This window comes from Pteronotus mesoamericanus, unplaced genomic scaffold (genome assembly GCF_021234165.1).
Source record: "Pteronotus mesoamericanus isolate MK-2021 breed Mesoamerican mustached bat unplaced genomic scaffold, CSHL_Meso_final contig_56, whole genome shotgun sequence".
NCBI classification, from domain to species: Eukaryota; Metazoa; Chordata; class Mammalia; order Chiroptera; family Mormoopidae; genus Pteronotus; species Pteronotus mesoamericanus.
The window spans coordinates 6996522-7012003 of record NW_026555201.1 but is presented as its reverse complement, the minus strand read 5'-3'; the positions used below and the strand labels follow the sequence as shown (position 1 = coordinate 7012003).

The window sequence follows — 15482 nt, the reverse complement described above, 5'->3', positions numbered from 1 at the left end:
AGGAAATGTATATACTACGCATGTTTATACATTTTGTTTGGGACTTGAACATTGAACTATTTTCCTTTCTTGGTCATTTTAGTAAATTTCTTCTTGCCCTTCACATACAGCATAGGAGCTATTTTATATCCCTTTAGTAATTCTCATACTCCATGCCCAGTTCATCTGAACACACTTCTGTGCTATAAAAATAGGAGGTGGTTGTAAGAGAGAATTGAACAGTGACTCAAGTATAGTAAACACTCAACAAAAATTACTTCTGAAGTTTGAAACCTTAAGCATTGTATGTTTTGCATCTCTAAACAGCCTGAAATGTTCTTTGGGACAAATATGATACCTTTATTGTTGTAGTGTTTTCCCAAGAGCCTTCAGGTCAGCATCAGGATATATGAAATTAAAAGAGGTTTGAGAGCCTCTTTGAAAGCCTTCATGGTTGTATGAAAAACTTTTGATTCTTAATTCAGAGGTTCCTGTAATTATTGTGCTTATTGGATTAAGTATATGCCATAAATCCAGAACTTCAAAGGTGGAAAAGAAACATTGGATTTTCTCCATTCCTCCCAATGGCTAATGCAATTCTCTGCTTCTTTTCTCCATGTCTACCCGCCCACCCCTCCAAAAAAAGGGAGTGCCAGAGTGAAGGCCTTATGAGTTGTGCCACTTTGCTGTTTAAATGATATCGTCTTCATTTCTGGAAGGAACAACCCTAATTTTCAGCCAAGCCCCTTAGAAGCAAGTGAAATGGACTCCAGCACTTCTCTCCTGATAAAATTTGCATGTCTTTTATACTTCTCCATGAAAAGAAAATTTACTGCATGGCAAACCAGGCCAGCAAGATTTTTCAGCAATTTAATTTAGCAATGAATTATTTTCCTGAATAGACCCATTCTTTGTTTGAATACAAGGCAATCTTTCATGTGTTTCCCAAATAAGCTCCCTACTTGTCTCTACCTGCATTTCTGCTAGTGTCATTTAATGAAACAAAATGTACTTTTTCCTAATAGAAGTTTCATGTTCTCCAATATGCTACCTCTCTATTACAGATCATACTCTGACTTCCTTTTATCTAAGTAATAAATCTATAACTTGTGAAACTTGTTTCCAAACTTTAAGGCTGGCTCTCTGTTCTCTTTGGCATAGAATTTAGGTTTTCTCTGACCCCAAATAAGTTTTTCCAGTGGAGAGCTTTGGGACTAAGAATATTTATTATATTATAAATAAAGAAAAAGAGAGTCCTGTCTAGAAGTTAGAATATGACATTACAAATCTATTGCTTATTTCATCAGCCATTTTCTATGATTTTGAAGGAAATATTTAACTTTTTAAGTTAAATTAAGAATATATTTCATCTCTGCCTTATGGTGATGTCTATCTATAGCAATATGTATATGGTATTAGTGGTTTTAGAAGGTCTCTTTATAATGACAAAGTCAAACTCGAAAGAATCTGTGTCAAGATCAGAGACAAAGGGTTGATCAAATTCTAAGAGGTTTTCAAGTTGGGAATTTTAATAAGACAATGAAAACAATATATAAACATTCCTTTTTAAAAAAAATACACCAAGTATAAAGACAATTTTATATTTCAGAGATTACAGAAACACTACCATCTTCAACAAGACAAACAAAAAAAAGTTGACTCTGGCAACTGCCTTTTGCTGATAGGATCCAAGTAAGAAACTTTTAACAACCAGTTCTTGACCTGTGATATAATCTTAGAGCTGCAGTAGAAAAGCCTACTGATTTTAATCTACTGATTCTCAAAGAAATCAAAGGGACACCCTAAATCCTCTGTAGTGTGAAGTTTCTTACTGATAAAATCAGAGTATTGGAGGTCCAGAGTAGCCCATTAAGCCTAAATGCATCATGTTGAACAGTCATGCCAACATTAATTATAAGCACCCTGACACTGAATATAGTGGATTCTGTGCTTCCCAGCCCACTGAATGTGGCTATACTCAAAAGCTACAACAGGAGGCCCAAATGCTTCATGGCAGCAATTTTCAACTGGTGAGCTACAAGAATTTTTAAAACATGCAATACCTGACTACTTAGTTACAGGCACTGACCTCTTTTCCCTTAGGTTGTCAAATAAAAAAATGACAACAGCCAACACAACATTAGTCTTCTAGTGTGAATGAATTAAAATTATACCTATTTTTTTTTGTCAGATCAGCAAGAAATATATTTTTGGTGTGCCATGAGATGAAACAGTTGAAAATCACTGTTCTAGGGAGATGTTTCTGGACTCTGACTGAAATTCCTTCAGTTCCACACTCTTTGAACATCATCAAACATTTTTAGATTAGACATTAATAAACTACTTTAATAGTGAGTATTCTTTTCTTGAAGCACACTTTCAAGGAGATGTACATGAGGTTGTTTTTTTTTTAATTTTTAAATCATGTGTACTCTATTACACTTGTCTCAATTTTTTCCCCTTTGCCCTCCTCCACCCACCCCGCCCTCTGCTCCCACAGTCAGTTCCCACTCTGTGGTCCATGTCCATGGGTCATTCATACATGTTCTTTGTCTAGTCCCTTCCCCTTCTTTCCACCATTGTCCTCCTTCCCCATCCCCTCTGGTCACTTTCAGTCTGCTCCATGTTTACATGCCTGTGGTTTCTTGTTTGTTAGTTTATTTTGTTGAATAGAGTCCACTTATAGGTGAGATCATATGGTATTTGTCTTTCCCCGACTGGCTTATTTCACTTAGGATAATTTTCTCCAATTCCATCCATGTTGTCACAAAAGGTAGGAGTTCCTTCTTTCTTTCTTTTTAAATGCAGATTGATTTTATTTATTTCTTTTTTTAAATGTCAAAATCCATCATAAAATATTACAAAATTTAAATCCATTATAAAGTCTCAGCAATTAAAACAACATGACACCAGCACAGAAATAATCAAGTAGATCAGTGAAATAAAATGAGCATTCTAGAAACAAACGTATGTATCTAACAATCTAATACATGATTCAATTGATATTTCAAATCAACAGGGAAAATAAGGCTTATTCAACAAATAAGGTACATGGGCCACTATTACTTGAAATAAAACAAGTAGAGAGCCCTATTTCACACATTATACAAAAAATAGTCAGGTGAGTTAAAAATCAATATGTAAAATCTAAGGAGTTGTAGGAGAAAATACAACCTAATATTTTTCTTACCCTGAAGAAAAATATTCAAACCCAGAAGGAATAAAGTAAAATATTGATAATATGACTATATTAAACATTTAAGACTATACAGTAATATACATATAAAAAAAGTTAAAGGACAAGTAATAGAATAGCAAAGTGTTTGCAACACATCTAAAAAAGGGTTAATAGTTTTGTTTTTGTTTTAGGGAAAAATCTATACAAATATTTAGTCAAAAAATAGATAAAGAATATCAAAAAGTCATTTAAAGCTTTTTAAAAATAATAGAAATAGGCAAGAAATCTAAAAAACAGGATTAATTTCAACAAACAATAAAGTAACAATTAAAATAACATATCGTCACAATCAGATTAATAAGTACTAAAAATATTGGTAATATCAAGCATTGGTGACTGTGAAAGGAACTGGGTATTCACAGACTCTTTTTCTTCATCTTCTTAAAGCAGTCCCTTTAGCGTATTTTGCAATGCTGGTTTGGTGGAGATGTATCTTGTAGCCTTCTTTTGTCTGGGAAACGCCTTATTTTACCTCTCAATTTTAATTGAGAGCCTTGCTGGGTAGAGCAGTCTTGGTTGCAAGCCTTTGCTTTTCCTGACTTGGAATATTTCTTGCCAGTCCCTTCTGGCTTGTAGTGTTTCTGCTGAGAAGTCAGCTGCTAGCCGTATTGGGGCTCCCTTATGTTACTACCACTTTATCCCTTGCTTGCTTTAGGATTCTCTGTTTGTCTTTGATATTTGCCATTTTAATGATGATGTGTCTTGGAGTGGGTCTCACTGGGTTCCTCTTGAATGGGACCCTCTGTGCTTCCTGCACTTGTGTGACTTCTCTCCTCAAATTAGGGAAGTTTTCCATAATTACTTTTCCTAACAGGTTCTCTATCCCTTCCTCCTCTTCTCCTCATTCTGGTATCCCTGTTATACAGATAGTATTACATTTCAGGTTGTCCTGCATTTCCCTTAATGCTTCTTCATTCTTTTTGAGTCTTTTTTCATTTTCTTGCTCTTTCTGGGAGCTTTCTTCTACCTAGTCCTCCAGCTCACTGATTCGGTCCTCAGATTCATCTAGCCTGCTTTTGATTCTTTCTACTGTGTTCTTCAACTCAGAAATTGTATTCTTCATTTCCTCTTGTCTCTCATTGATAATTTCTATGTCCTTTTTCATGCTGATATAGTTTGCAGTAAGTTCCACATAGTTTCCCTGCAGTTTATTGTAATTCTCTCTGAGCTCACTGGGCTCATTGAACTTCCTTAGAACCATTGTTTTGAACTCAATATCTGATAGTTTATTTGCCTCTATTTCATTTATTTCTCTTTTTGGGGATTCCTCCTTTCCCTTCGACTGGGGGTTCTTTGTCTTCCCATTATTTGTGAGACTCTTTTTTTTTTTTTTCTGCTTCTTAAATTGACCTGTCTTGACTTCTTGACTTTGTGGTGTAAACTTCTATGGTAGGAGATTGCTGTTTTTTCCTTCTGGATCTGTCTCTGATGATGTCAGATGTTGACCCTGTCTGATCTTAGGCAGTCTGTTCAAGACTTCCAGGAATCTACTGCCTGTGGCTGCCTCCTTCAGTTGTTAATCTAGTCACTGCACTCAGAAGGGCAGCTTAGACACCACAGGGTGGGGCAGAGTCCCTCCTGGGGGTGGGGTTATTGTGTCTCCTCACACTGCTGCTACTCAGAGGAGTGGTCTGCCCGAGTAAGATGGCTTCTGCAGTATGGGGAATGAGTCCGCACTGGGATGCCATCGGCTACTCTCTCAGCCCTCTCCCCAAAGCCTCCTTTCCCAGTCTCTCCCTAGGCATCTCCAGTCTATTCTGACTCTGCCTTTGCCAGAGACCAGGGTAAGTGGCTGCAAATAAAAATTTATGTGTTGGCCCTAAAAGGCTCTTTGTGTCTCCAGCCACCTGCCTGTGGCAGAGAGCAACCCTGTTGCTTTTCGTATCTGGTTGTTATCTTTGTACTTTCTGGGCTCTGGTGCTGTGGGCTGGAGATCCCTGCTTATGGTTTAGACCCTGCTCTTCTCAGGGGGATCCAACTGGCCATTTTAATGTCCTTCCAGTGCTGCTGCCCATGGGCACCACGCCCACCTTCTTGAGTCTCTGCCACACTCCTTACCAGTTAGGTTGTGCTAAAGCTAATTCTTCTGTCTGTCCAAGGTGGTAAGGCTCCTCTCTTGCTATTGTTCAGTTGTTTGTTCCAGGTGATTTCTCCACAATCTAGTTGTAATTCCAGATTTGTCCTGGGAGGTGATCAGTGTGACTTCCACTCACTCCTCTGCCATCTTGATTTCTGATGATATACAAGAGTTTTAAATCAAATCATTACATGAGCACAGCCCCACTCAATAGATGTCCAGGAAGAATATTTCATCTATGATCAGATAATTAGACAAATATCATCAGGCACTTAGAAGTGAAAGCAGAGTACATGATTAGTTTGTTTTTAAATAAACATTTATTTCACTGTAAAAGGTATGGAAATACATTTAAAAAAATGAAAAGAACAGTTATCAGTCCTGTATCATCATTGTTTTCATGTTTGTCTAATCTTTCATCCTTTATCTTACATACATAAAATAGTTTTAAAAACTTACTGGGGTACAACTGTACAATGGAATACTACTCAGCCAAAAGAGGTGAAATACTGCCATTTGTGGCAAAATGGATACATCTTGAGAGTATGTGCTAAGCGAAATAACTCAGACAGAAGAGGACAAGAACCATGTGATTTCTCTCATATATGGGATATAAAACAGAAAGCAACAAATGAACAGACAAAATAAAACAAAAAACCCACAGACACAGACAACAGTATGAAGGTTACGAGAAAGGAAGGGGGAAGGAGAGAAGTTGAAGAGGGTAAATAGGATCATATAAATGGTGACAAGAGACTAGACTTTGGGTAATGAACACAATACAATATACAGATGATGTATCATAGAATCGTACACTTGAAATTTTATAACCTTATTAAGGAATGTCACCCCAATAAATTTAATTAAAAATTATTGAAATTACATTAGTTTTTATAAATATAATTTTAAATATACCACCATATAAACAGACTTAATATGTAATATGATAAAGCTAGATGATATAATCATGGAGTAGCAAATGATTTATTATAGGGTATTGGAAGCAATATAGCCACTGAAAAGCTTTGTTTTCAAAGTGTATGCACCTCACCCACGCAATTCTTTTCCATTATTATATGTACTGTTGATACAAATGTTTAGAATAAGTCGTGGGACATGGATGTTTGTTGTGTCATTGTCATTAGTTATTACTGTACTTGGTAAACTCAAAATTATTAATTATAAGCACATCCAGCACTCAGTCTGTTCGTAACATCAACTAAAATATATTTTGGAACAAAATGTTAAGTGATAAATATTATCAGTAAAGTATAAAGGGAAGTATAAATGGGGAAGTCATTTAAAATACCTGGGTTTGTGAAAAGCTAAGTAGTCGTTCACTTTTAACAGTTGTTCATTTTCCTTCAGGGACAAAAATTATATTCTTTTTTGAGGGGATTCACTACAAATTGAATTACCTCTCCTGACAACACTTTTTCATCAGACTTCTTGCAATCTTCTGCCTTCCCTTAGGGGAAGAATCAGCTGTCTTATGACCTTTTATGAGCCCTCCTAAATGAATACATTTAAAAAATCAATTCACGAAACTCTTACCCTTCTAGGGATGCTTTCAGAGTAGTCTTCTGGAAGCACTGCCACAACTCAAAGAAGGGGCTACAGTGGGGATTTAGTCAATGAAGATGGTCCTCTTGACCCAATGAAACCAGGAAGTGTTTTGCACCTTCCTGCACGTGTAATCACCCCTTAGCATGAGGTCCTTAGAGCCTAATCCATTTGATACTGTTCCTTTAAAGCAGAAAGTTGTGTGAATGTCTACTATGCATCTCTTAATATCATCTATGTTGGAAAATAAATTTTATACTGCATATAAGAAAAGCCATACATATTTTTTAACCTCTTTCTAGCTCATGTTTATGTAATTAATTTCATTTATTAACCCATCCAAGTTCTGGTTATCTGTACAGATACTGCAGAACCAGTCAAGTTAATCTAACTCTCATTTTAGCAGCTGCCCTATATATTGATTGTTTTATATTCCAAAGTGAGAACATACTCTTTCTATTCCAAACTGTTTTAATAACCCAGTAGGGAATTAGTTAAGAATCAAAGATAAAACTCTGCAGATTATGCATCACTACTTCCAATATTTCATTATTGTTCGAGTAGCAGGAATCATTTGTTTAACTAGACTTAGTGGGAAAATGAAAATGTTTACAATGTTATGGCTTGCTGTCTATTATGGTGGTGAATTTTGCATTTTTAGGCTTTTCTCTCCATAATTAAGTTGAGATCTTAAATAGAAACCTCTCAGAGGGAATGGTGCTGAAAAGTGTTAACATCAAGATCATTAAATTTTAATATCTTCTTTTGCCAATAGATTTCTGCTTTCATTATTCCTTATTTATTATTACAGCTTTCCAAAAAAGGTTCATTCCTGACTTGAAAAAGAATTAAAGAATTACCCAAGAAGCTGAAATGCATTTTCTAAGGGCCAGTTGATTATTTTGATATCACTTGTTTCCTTGAGAGCCTGTTTTTCCATCCTTTTAAGAGAGGGCAACTAAATAATATTTTTTAAACTAAAAGTTTACCTTGAGGATATTTTAGATGAATGTTAGTAATGTTTTTATAAGATTACTTCTCTCCAAACAGAGAGTCTAATTCTAAAGCTTTAAAACCCAGAAGGGTGAATTCTGCCTACACAATATACAGATGCCACGTGCTCCAGAGTTTCCGTAGTGAAAAATGTCACTCTTCCATCAAAGGGATGATCAATCTCATTCTCTGTGGTCTCCATGGTACTGACTGTCAATGCCCTTTGTTGCAGGCAGAATACTTCTATGAATTCCTGTCCTTGCGCTCTCTGGATAAAGGCATCATGGCAGATCCAACCGTCAATGTCCCTCTGCTGGGAACAGTGCCTCACAAGGCCTCAGGTGGGTGGTCTTTGCCTCAGAGAAAAGTTTACCCTTAAAAATGTAACGATGATGAGAATAATATTTAACGTCCAGATGTCACCCATTAGAGGGATTATGGAATACTCTCCTGAGGAGATTGCTTGATTTTAGGGAAGCTCGGTTGTTATGTCTTTATATCCTTTTGAGCAAAAAAATTACGATGGGAGTGAGGAGTTTTATAAATTCCTGGAAAATGCGAGTCAGCCCTAATCCATATAATTCCAGATTTAAAAAAAAAGAAAAAGAAAGTCAGTCACCAGGTGAGACACCTGGTCAATGAGTGTGCATTAACGTAGTACCCATAAATGTGGCAAAACTGTAATTGGGGGCCAATGGGGTAAGTCAAGGAAAACTTCCCCAAAGCGAGCATCGTACAGTAGCCCCATTTGTGGTTTCACTTTCTGTGGTTTCAGTTTCCCTGGGATAAGTGTGGTCCAAAAATGTTAAATGGAAAATTCCAGAAATAAACAATTCATATATTTTAAATTGTTCACTTTTCTTAGTGTGATGAAATCTTACACCTCCCCCTCCATTCAGCCCATGACATGAGTTATTCCTTTGTCCAGTATATCCATGACATATGTGCTACTCACCCATCTCTATTATTGGATTGTCTGTCACAGTACCTGTGTTCAAATAACCCTCATTTTACTCAGTAAGGGCCCCAATGCACAAGAGTAGTGATATTGGCAATTCTGGTATCTCAAAGAGAAGTCATAAGGTGCTTCCTCTAAGTAAAAAGATGAGTATAGTACAGTAAGTTACTTTGACAGAGGCCATATTTATATAATTTTATTATAGTATATTATTATAATTGTTCTATTTTATTTATTGTTGTTAATCTCTTACTATACCTAATTTATAAATTAAACTTATCATAGATGTATGTATGTATAGGAAAAAAGAGTATATATAAGGTTTGGTACTGCCTGTGGTTTGAGGCATCCACTGGGTGTCTTGGAACATTTCCCTGATAAATAAGAGGAGACTACTGTTTAAATAGGAATTTTCCATATGAAGAAGTAGAAGAAATGAGTTTACTCTTTCAGATCTAATCACTCTTCTTTGCTAAGAAAATAATAGTATGTGATATTTAGTTAGAGATTTTAGTTTACAAAGTACCCATTCATGCACGATCGAATTGAAGGCCAGAAATATAGCTCCATTTTACCAATTAGAAAATTGAGGTTTATGAGGTTTAACTGACTTTCTCAAAGTCATCTATTGGTAATAAGCAGTGGAGCCCAGATTTTATGACTTTTAGAAAAATACAGATCACTTATGTTAACAAGTTCAAATATTTCCATCCAGTCTTTTTTCTATGAACATGTTTTTTCATAATTGTGGTAAAATTATATATTTGGCTTTGCCTCATGATGTTTTTCCTTTTAACATTTTAACATAAACATTTTCCTGTGTCATAGATTTTTTTTGCAAAAGTTATTTTTAATGCTCTTGTAATATTCTGTGAACATATAATTTATTTACTTATTCTCTTATTGTGTGTTACTTAGATTGTTTTCAGGGTTTCAATCTAGAAATATCACAACACACACCCTTTTTATTTTTTAATATTTTTTAAATTTATTTTTATAGAAAGAGAAAGAGAGGGAGAGAAACATCAGTGCATGGTTGCCTCTTGACCGCCCCCAACTGGGGACCTGGCCCGCAACCCAGGCACGTGCCCCGACTGAGAATTGAACCAGCGACCCTTTGGTTCGCAGGTCAGCGCTCAATCCACTGAGCCACACCAGCCAGGGCTACACATCCTTTTTAAGTAACAGATGGTCACCAGGCAGGAATTCTGGGTTGTTTTTTGTTTTTGTTTTTGTTTTAATTCACCACAACTGCCAGTGTGGGGCCCCACACAGCAGGTGTTCAGAAAATACTTGTTGATTAATGTGTGTATCAAAATCTTGTGCTCATCTCATTATTTTGGCAAAATAAATTCTTAGAACTATGGACTTTTTAAAAAGCTCTTAAAATAAATTGTCAAAATGCAATTACTTTCCACAAAGTTTTCACCCATTTATATCCTGACAGTGTGGGAGAGTGCCTGCTTGCTGTGTGTAACCTCATCCACATAGGTTATTAATCATGTGAGCTGTTTTGCTGATTTAAAAAGTGCAAAGTGTTTTCTCAGTGTTCTTTTAATCTGACTTCTTAAAATTCCCATTTAGAACATTTTCTTTTATGTAATAGACAATTTAAAATGTTTGTGTACCACGCTCACTTTTATCTTGAAATAATAGGGTTCCTGCTGATTTGCAAAGCTCCCTATATCCTTTCCAATCTAGAAAGGTCTGAGGTTCTAGGAAGCCTATGTGAGTGAATGAGGCCTGGGATTCTGGAGATTCATTTGTCTGTGATTTGTAGCCCCAGGGATATGGATATCCCATTCCAGAGACATGGATATCCCGTTTTCACTCAGATTGCTTGCTGAGGCTTTACTACCTATTGGAGACAATAAAGACATTCTGGACACCAAGTTCTTGGGATATGGCCATGTCACGTGTCTCACGCCATGTTCCTTTTTAGTCAGATAACTTTCTATAAAATTTTTCTTGATCAATTATTTTGCTTTAAAAAAAATAGACTGTCAGGAATTAAAAAAATACATAACATATCTCTCAATTTCCATTTTTCCATATATTTTTACATTTTTCCCTTTGTCTTTTTTAAAATATTCAAATAAAATTTATTATCTAATATCTGGGGCAGAAAGTTTAGTATTTGTAATGGTGCTTCTTTTTTTTACCAATTTTTTTATTACTGTTCAAGTACAGTTGTCTCCATTTTCCCCCCACCACTCTCCCCCACCCCACCCCACCCAATCCCACCTCCCACCCTCAATCCTTCCCCACTTTGGCTTTGCCCATGGGTCCTTTATACACGCTCCTTGACAACCCTGCCCCTTCTTTCCCCCGTTATTCCCCTTCCCCCTCCCCTCTGGTTACTGTCAGTTTGTTTTTTATTTCAATGTCTCTGGTTATATTTTGCTTGCTTGTCTTGTTGATTAGGTTCCACTTATAGGTGAGATCACATGGTATTTATGTTTCCCCGCCTGGCTTATTTCACTTAGCGTAATCCTTTCCAGTTTTATCCATGCTCTTGTGAAGGGTAGGAGCTCTTTCTTTCTGCTGCGTAGTATTCCACTGCGTAAATGTACCTTAGTTTTTTGATCCACTCATTTATTGATGGGCACTTAGGTTGCTTCCAAAACTTGGCTATTGTAAATTGTGCTGCTATGAACATTGGGGTGCACAGGTTCTTTTGAATTGGTGTTTCGAGATTCATAGGGTATAATCCCAGCAGTGGAATTGCCGGGTCAAAAGGCAGCTCCATTTTTAGCTTTTTAAGTAAATTCCAAACTGTTTTCCACAGTGGCTGTACCAGTCTGCATTCCCAACAACAATGTACTAGGGTTCCCTTTTCTCTACAATCTTACCAGCACTTGTTGTTTGTTGATTTGTGTATGATGGCCATTCTGACCAGTGTGAGGTAATGTCTCATTGTAGTTTTAATTTGTATCTCTCTGATGGCTAGTGATGCTGAACATCCTTTCATATGTCTCTGGGCCCTGTGTATGTCCTCCTTGGAGAAGTGTCTCTTCAGGTACTTTGCCCATTTTTTAAATTGGATTATCTCATAAATCTTTCCCTTTGTCTTTTTCTGATTATTAAGAGAATACAAGCTCATTATAGCCCATAAAATTTATAAATTACACAGTCTTGAATTTTTTAATTTCTAATTAAATTCTTGTATCCTAAATCTTCCCAGCTTTATTCCCTTTTTGTGTGTAGTGAAAAAAGCTTCCTGAAATTCTACTTTTTAGGATATTGAAACAAAAAGACTTTGAACATATGATTTGAGAATATTTTAATATATCATGGTTTGATACATCATGTTCTAATAGCTCAGAATCTTCATAAGTAATAAAATTTAGAGTAAAAAAATGGATGACACTTTGGGCAAAGTGACTTGGAAAAGAACAAGCCTCTGGGACCAGGTGACTTGTGCACACGCACACACACACTCAGGCACACTCTGCATGTCCACCTCCTCCCCCACACACACAGGTTTTGGAGGCAGATGTAGGATTTGTTTGCAAAAATGCAGGTGCAAGAAGTTTATGGGAATTTCAGCCCATTGCAGGGCAGTTATTCATTAGCCTCATTAGCTTAGTCCCCACAGTAGGAGCAGTGAGGGTACCTTGAATTATTAAAAAGTAACCAAATCAGTGTGTCATAAGCATTCAGGTAGTGTTCATTATTCTCCTGGTCTATTTTATACCCCCAAGCTGCTAAGCTGTTCTTTTATCCCACAGACTCCTTATATGCCTAAACATTGAAAAAGAAAACTCTTGATCTTTAACAGTTATGAAGTGCCTGCCTTCTGGCATCTATAGAGAACAAAAACAGGAAATACAAACTGCAGGGTGGTTCCGTAAAATTACTGAGTTGGATAACAAAAAACATAAAATTTCCATAAAGCCAAAGCTTTGCCTCTTTGAACAGTTCTCTGTCATACCACAAAACCAACAGAGCAGCAGTGTTTCTCAGTCAAGGCTTCCAGGAATCCAATGTCCAGAAACTTTAAAATAGGTGCTAATGCTAGAAGGACCATCTTCTTGGTGACCGAGTTCTTAGCACAAAGAGAAGCTCAGAGTAGCTCCTCGGTATTTGCTGAGAGAATGTATGGCTGTCAGCACAACCTGGAGCACTGATGACTCCAAGTTTGCGTGGGATGACTTATAATCATGGAGCAGTGTGTAATCTCACGGTGCTGAGAATGAGCTCTCTCCCACCCTTCTCACCTTTTCCCTTGTGAGGGCAGTGGCTCGGGTACCCAGAGAATGAGGCAGTAGGAGTGCCATGCCCATCTCGGTGTGGAAAAGATATTTAATCAGAATACATTTGTTGTTTACTTTATGTAAGAGTTCATTTATATGCAATCAGTTGCACATGAATGTACACTTCAGTGCCATGTGAGTTATGTTCAATCTGCTTTAGTTTTTTTCAGCATTTTAATTTACCTTGGTCTCGATCATACAACCTAGACTGCACTGGATTCTACAGCATCTGGCCTAATTTCATCTGGCTTTTGGTAAAGCGGCTCTCTACTCACGTGCTCATTGCTGCAAAAGCACAACATAACTTTCACATTTCTATTAGTCCTTGGAAGTAGAGAGACTATACTTTTACTGTTTTCCCTGTTTCTTTTTTTGTGTGCATGTGTTTTTCTGAGAACACGTTAATATTTTATTCTCTATATCTCCCACTGTCTATGGTGAATTTTTGTTTCTTTCTGTGTATATGTGTGAACGGTCATGTATATATGTGCTTGTGTGTATAAAGGTGTATGAGTGTGTCTCCCATAAGGTATATCATTGTGTATGTCAGTGCCTAGGTTATGACAGAAGAATACTAGATGCTGAGATTACAAAAACAAGTAAAGGGACTTCTGGTCAAGATGGTGGCACAGGTAAACACAGCTCGCCTCCTCACACCACATCAAAATTGCAACTAAAATATAGAACAACCATTACTCAGAACTATCAGAAATCAAGTTGAATGGAAGTCTGACAACTATGGAATTAATGAAACAACACCCATCCAGACTGGTAGGAGTGGTGGAAACATAGAACAAGCTGGTCCCACATCCACATGTGGTAGATAAAAATTCAGGAGGAATATCTCAAAAGTGAGGAGTCCCAGCCCCATACAAGCTTCCCCCAATCCAGAGTTCTTCTAACAAGGAGATGAGACCCCACAACTTCTGACTGCAAAAACCAGTGGGGATCAAGTCAGTGGAAGAAGCTGTTGGAGTCCCAAGCAGTTCCCCTTAAAGAATCTATAGACAGACTTACTCAGACTCACTCCCTCTGAGTTCCAGCACCAGGGTAGCAGCTTGAAAAGCACCACTGGTGTACAGGGAGGAAATGAAGTGTCTGGCATCAAGGTGGAGCTGAGGGACAGCTTTATCACAGACAGAGAGACAGGGAGAGGCCATTGTCCCTTTCTGAGCCCTCCACACCAAAAAGCTACAGAGCCAGAATGCAGGTGCCATATCTGAGACTCCATCAACCTGGCTAACATTGTTTGCCCTACCCTGGAGATCCCTTGAAACTCTGTCCCACTCATATTATGGGCCAATGAAACTGCTAACTCTGACTTTTCCAATGAATGGCTGGTCTTGGCTCAAGCCTCACAACTTCCTAAACCCCATCAAACAAGCAACAGCCAGTCTCAGTAAACTCCAGGGCCTGCACATCTTGCTAAGTGGCCCCAGGACCAGCATTAGCAGCATCCAGCCTAGATTCACAGCTTGGCTTTGCCTGGGAGTCTCCAAGCCCAGCACAAGTAGGAGTCATCTCAGATTGCTTTATAGCTCAGGCAGGGTCGTTCTGGGCAGAACAAAGGTGGGGACTGATCTTAGCATGCACCACCTGGGAAACCCCAGAGCCTGTGCACCCAGTGGACAGCAACAGACCACACTGGAGCGCCACCACCCTGCCCCTGCACAGCTGACCCTCCATGGAGGGCACAAGGTGGTGGTCAGAGGTCACAGCCGGTCCTTTCAGCTCACAGACCTGGGTAAATCCCTCCCATTGACCTGCCAACAGCAATTGAGCATCAACTATAAGAGGAGGGTGTACTCAACTCACATGGAAGGCATACCACAAGTATCCAGCTTGGGTGATAAGGGAGGCTGTGCCACTGACCCAACAGAACACCTACTACATTAGGCCACGCTATCAAGACATGGAGTCATAGTAGCTCTACCTAATACATAGAAATAAACACATGGAGGCTGCCAAAATGAGGAGACAAAGAAACATGGCCCAAATGAAAGAATAGATCAAAACTCCAGAAAAAGAGTTAAACAAAATGGAAATGAGCAATATATCAGATACAGAGTTCAAAACACTGGTTATAAGAATGCTCAAGGAACTTACAGAGGACCTCAACAGCATAAAAAAGACCCAGTCAGAAACAAAGGATGCACTTAATTGAAACAAAGAACAATTTACAGGGAAACAACAGTAGAGTGGATGAAGCCAAGAACCAAATCAGTGATTTGGAACATAAGGAAGCAAAAAACAACCAAGCTGAACAACAAGAAGAAAAAAGGAATAAAAAAAAATAACAAGGATACTGTAAGTAGCCTCTGGGACAACTTCAAGCATTCCAATATTCACATCATAGGGGTGCCAGAAAGAGAAGAGAAAGAGCAAGAAACTGGAAATCTATTTGGAAATATAATGAAA

The 15482-nt window shown here is 37.7% G+C and overlaps 1 protein-coding gene across 1 annotated transcript in view; it reads left to right on the top strand.

Annotated features, from left to right (window-relative positions):
- Positions 1-15482, top strand: part of WIF1 (WNT inhibitory factor 1) — an 86537-nt gene that overhangs the window by 46711 nt on the left and 24344 nt on the right. The window contains exon 3 of the mRNA XM_054580276.1: positions 8083-8191. Within this exon, the coding sequence (XP_054436251.1) occupies positions 8083-8191 (109 nt within the window). The remainder of the gene's footprint in view (positions 1-8082; positions 8192-15482) is intronic.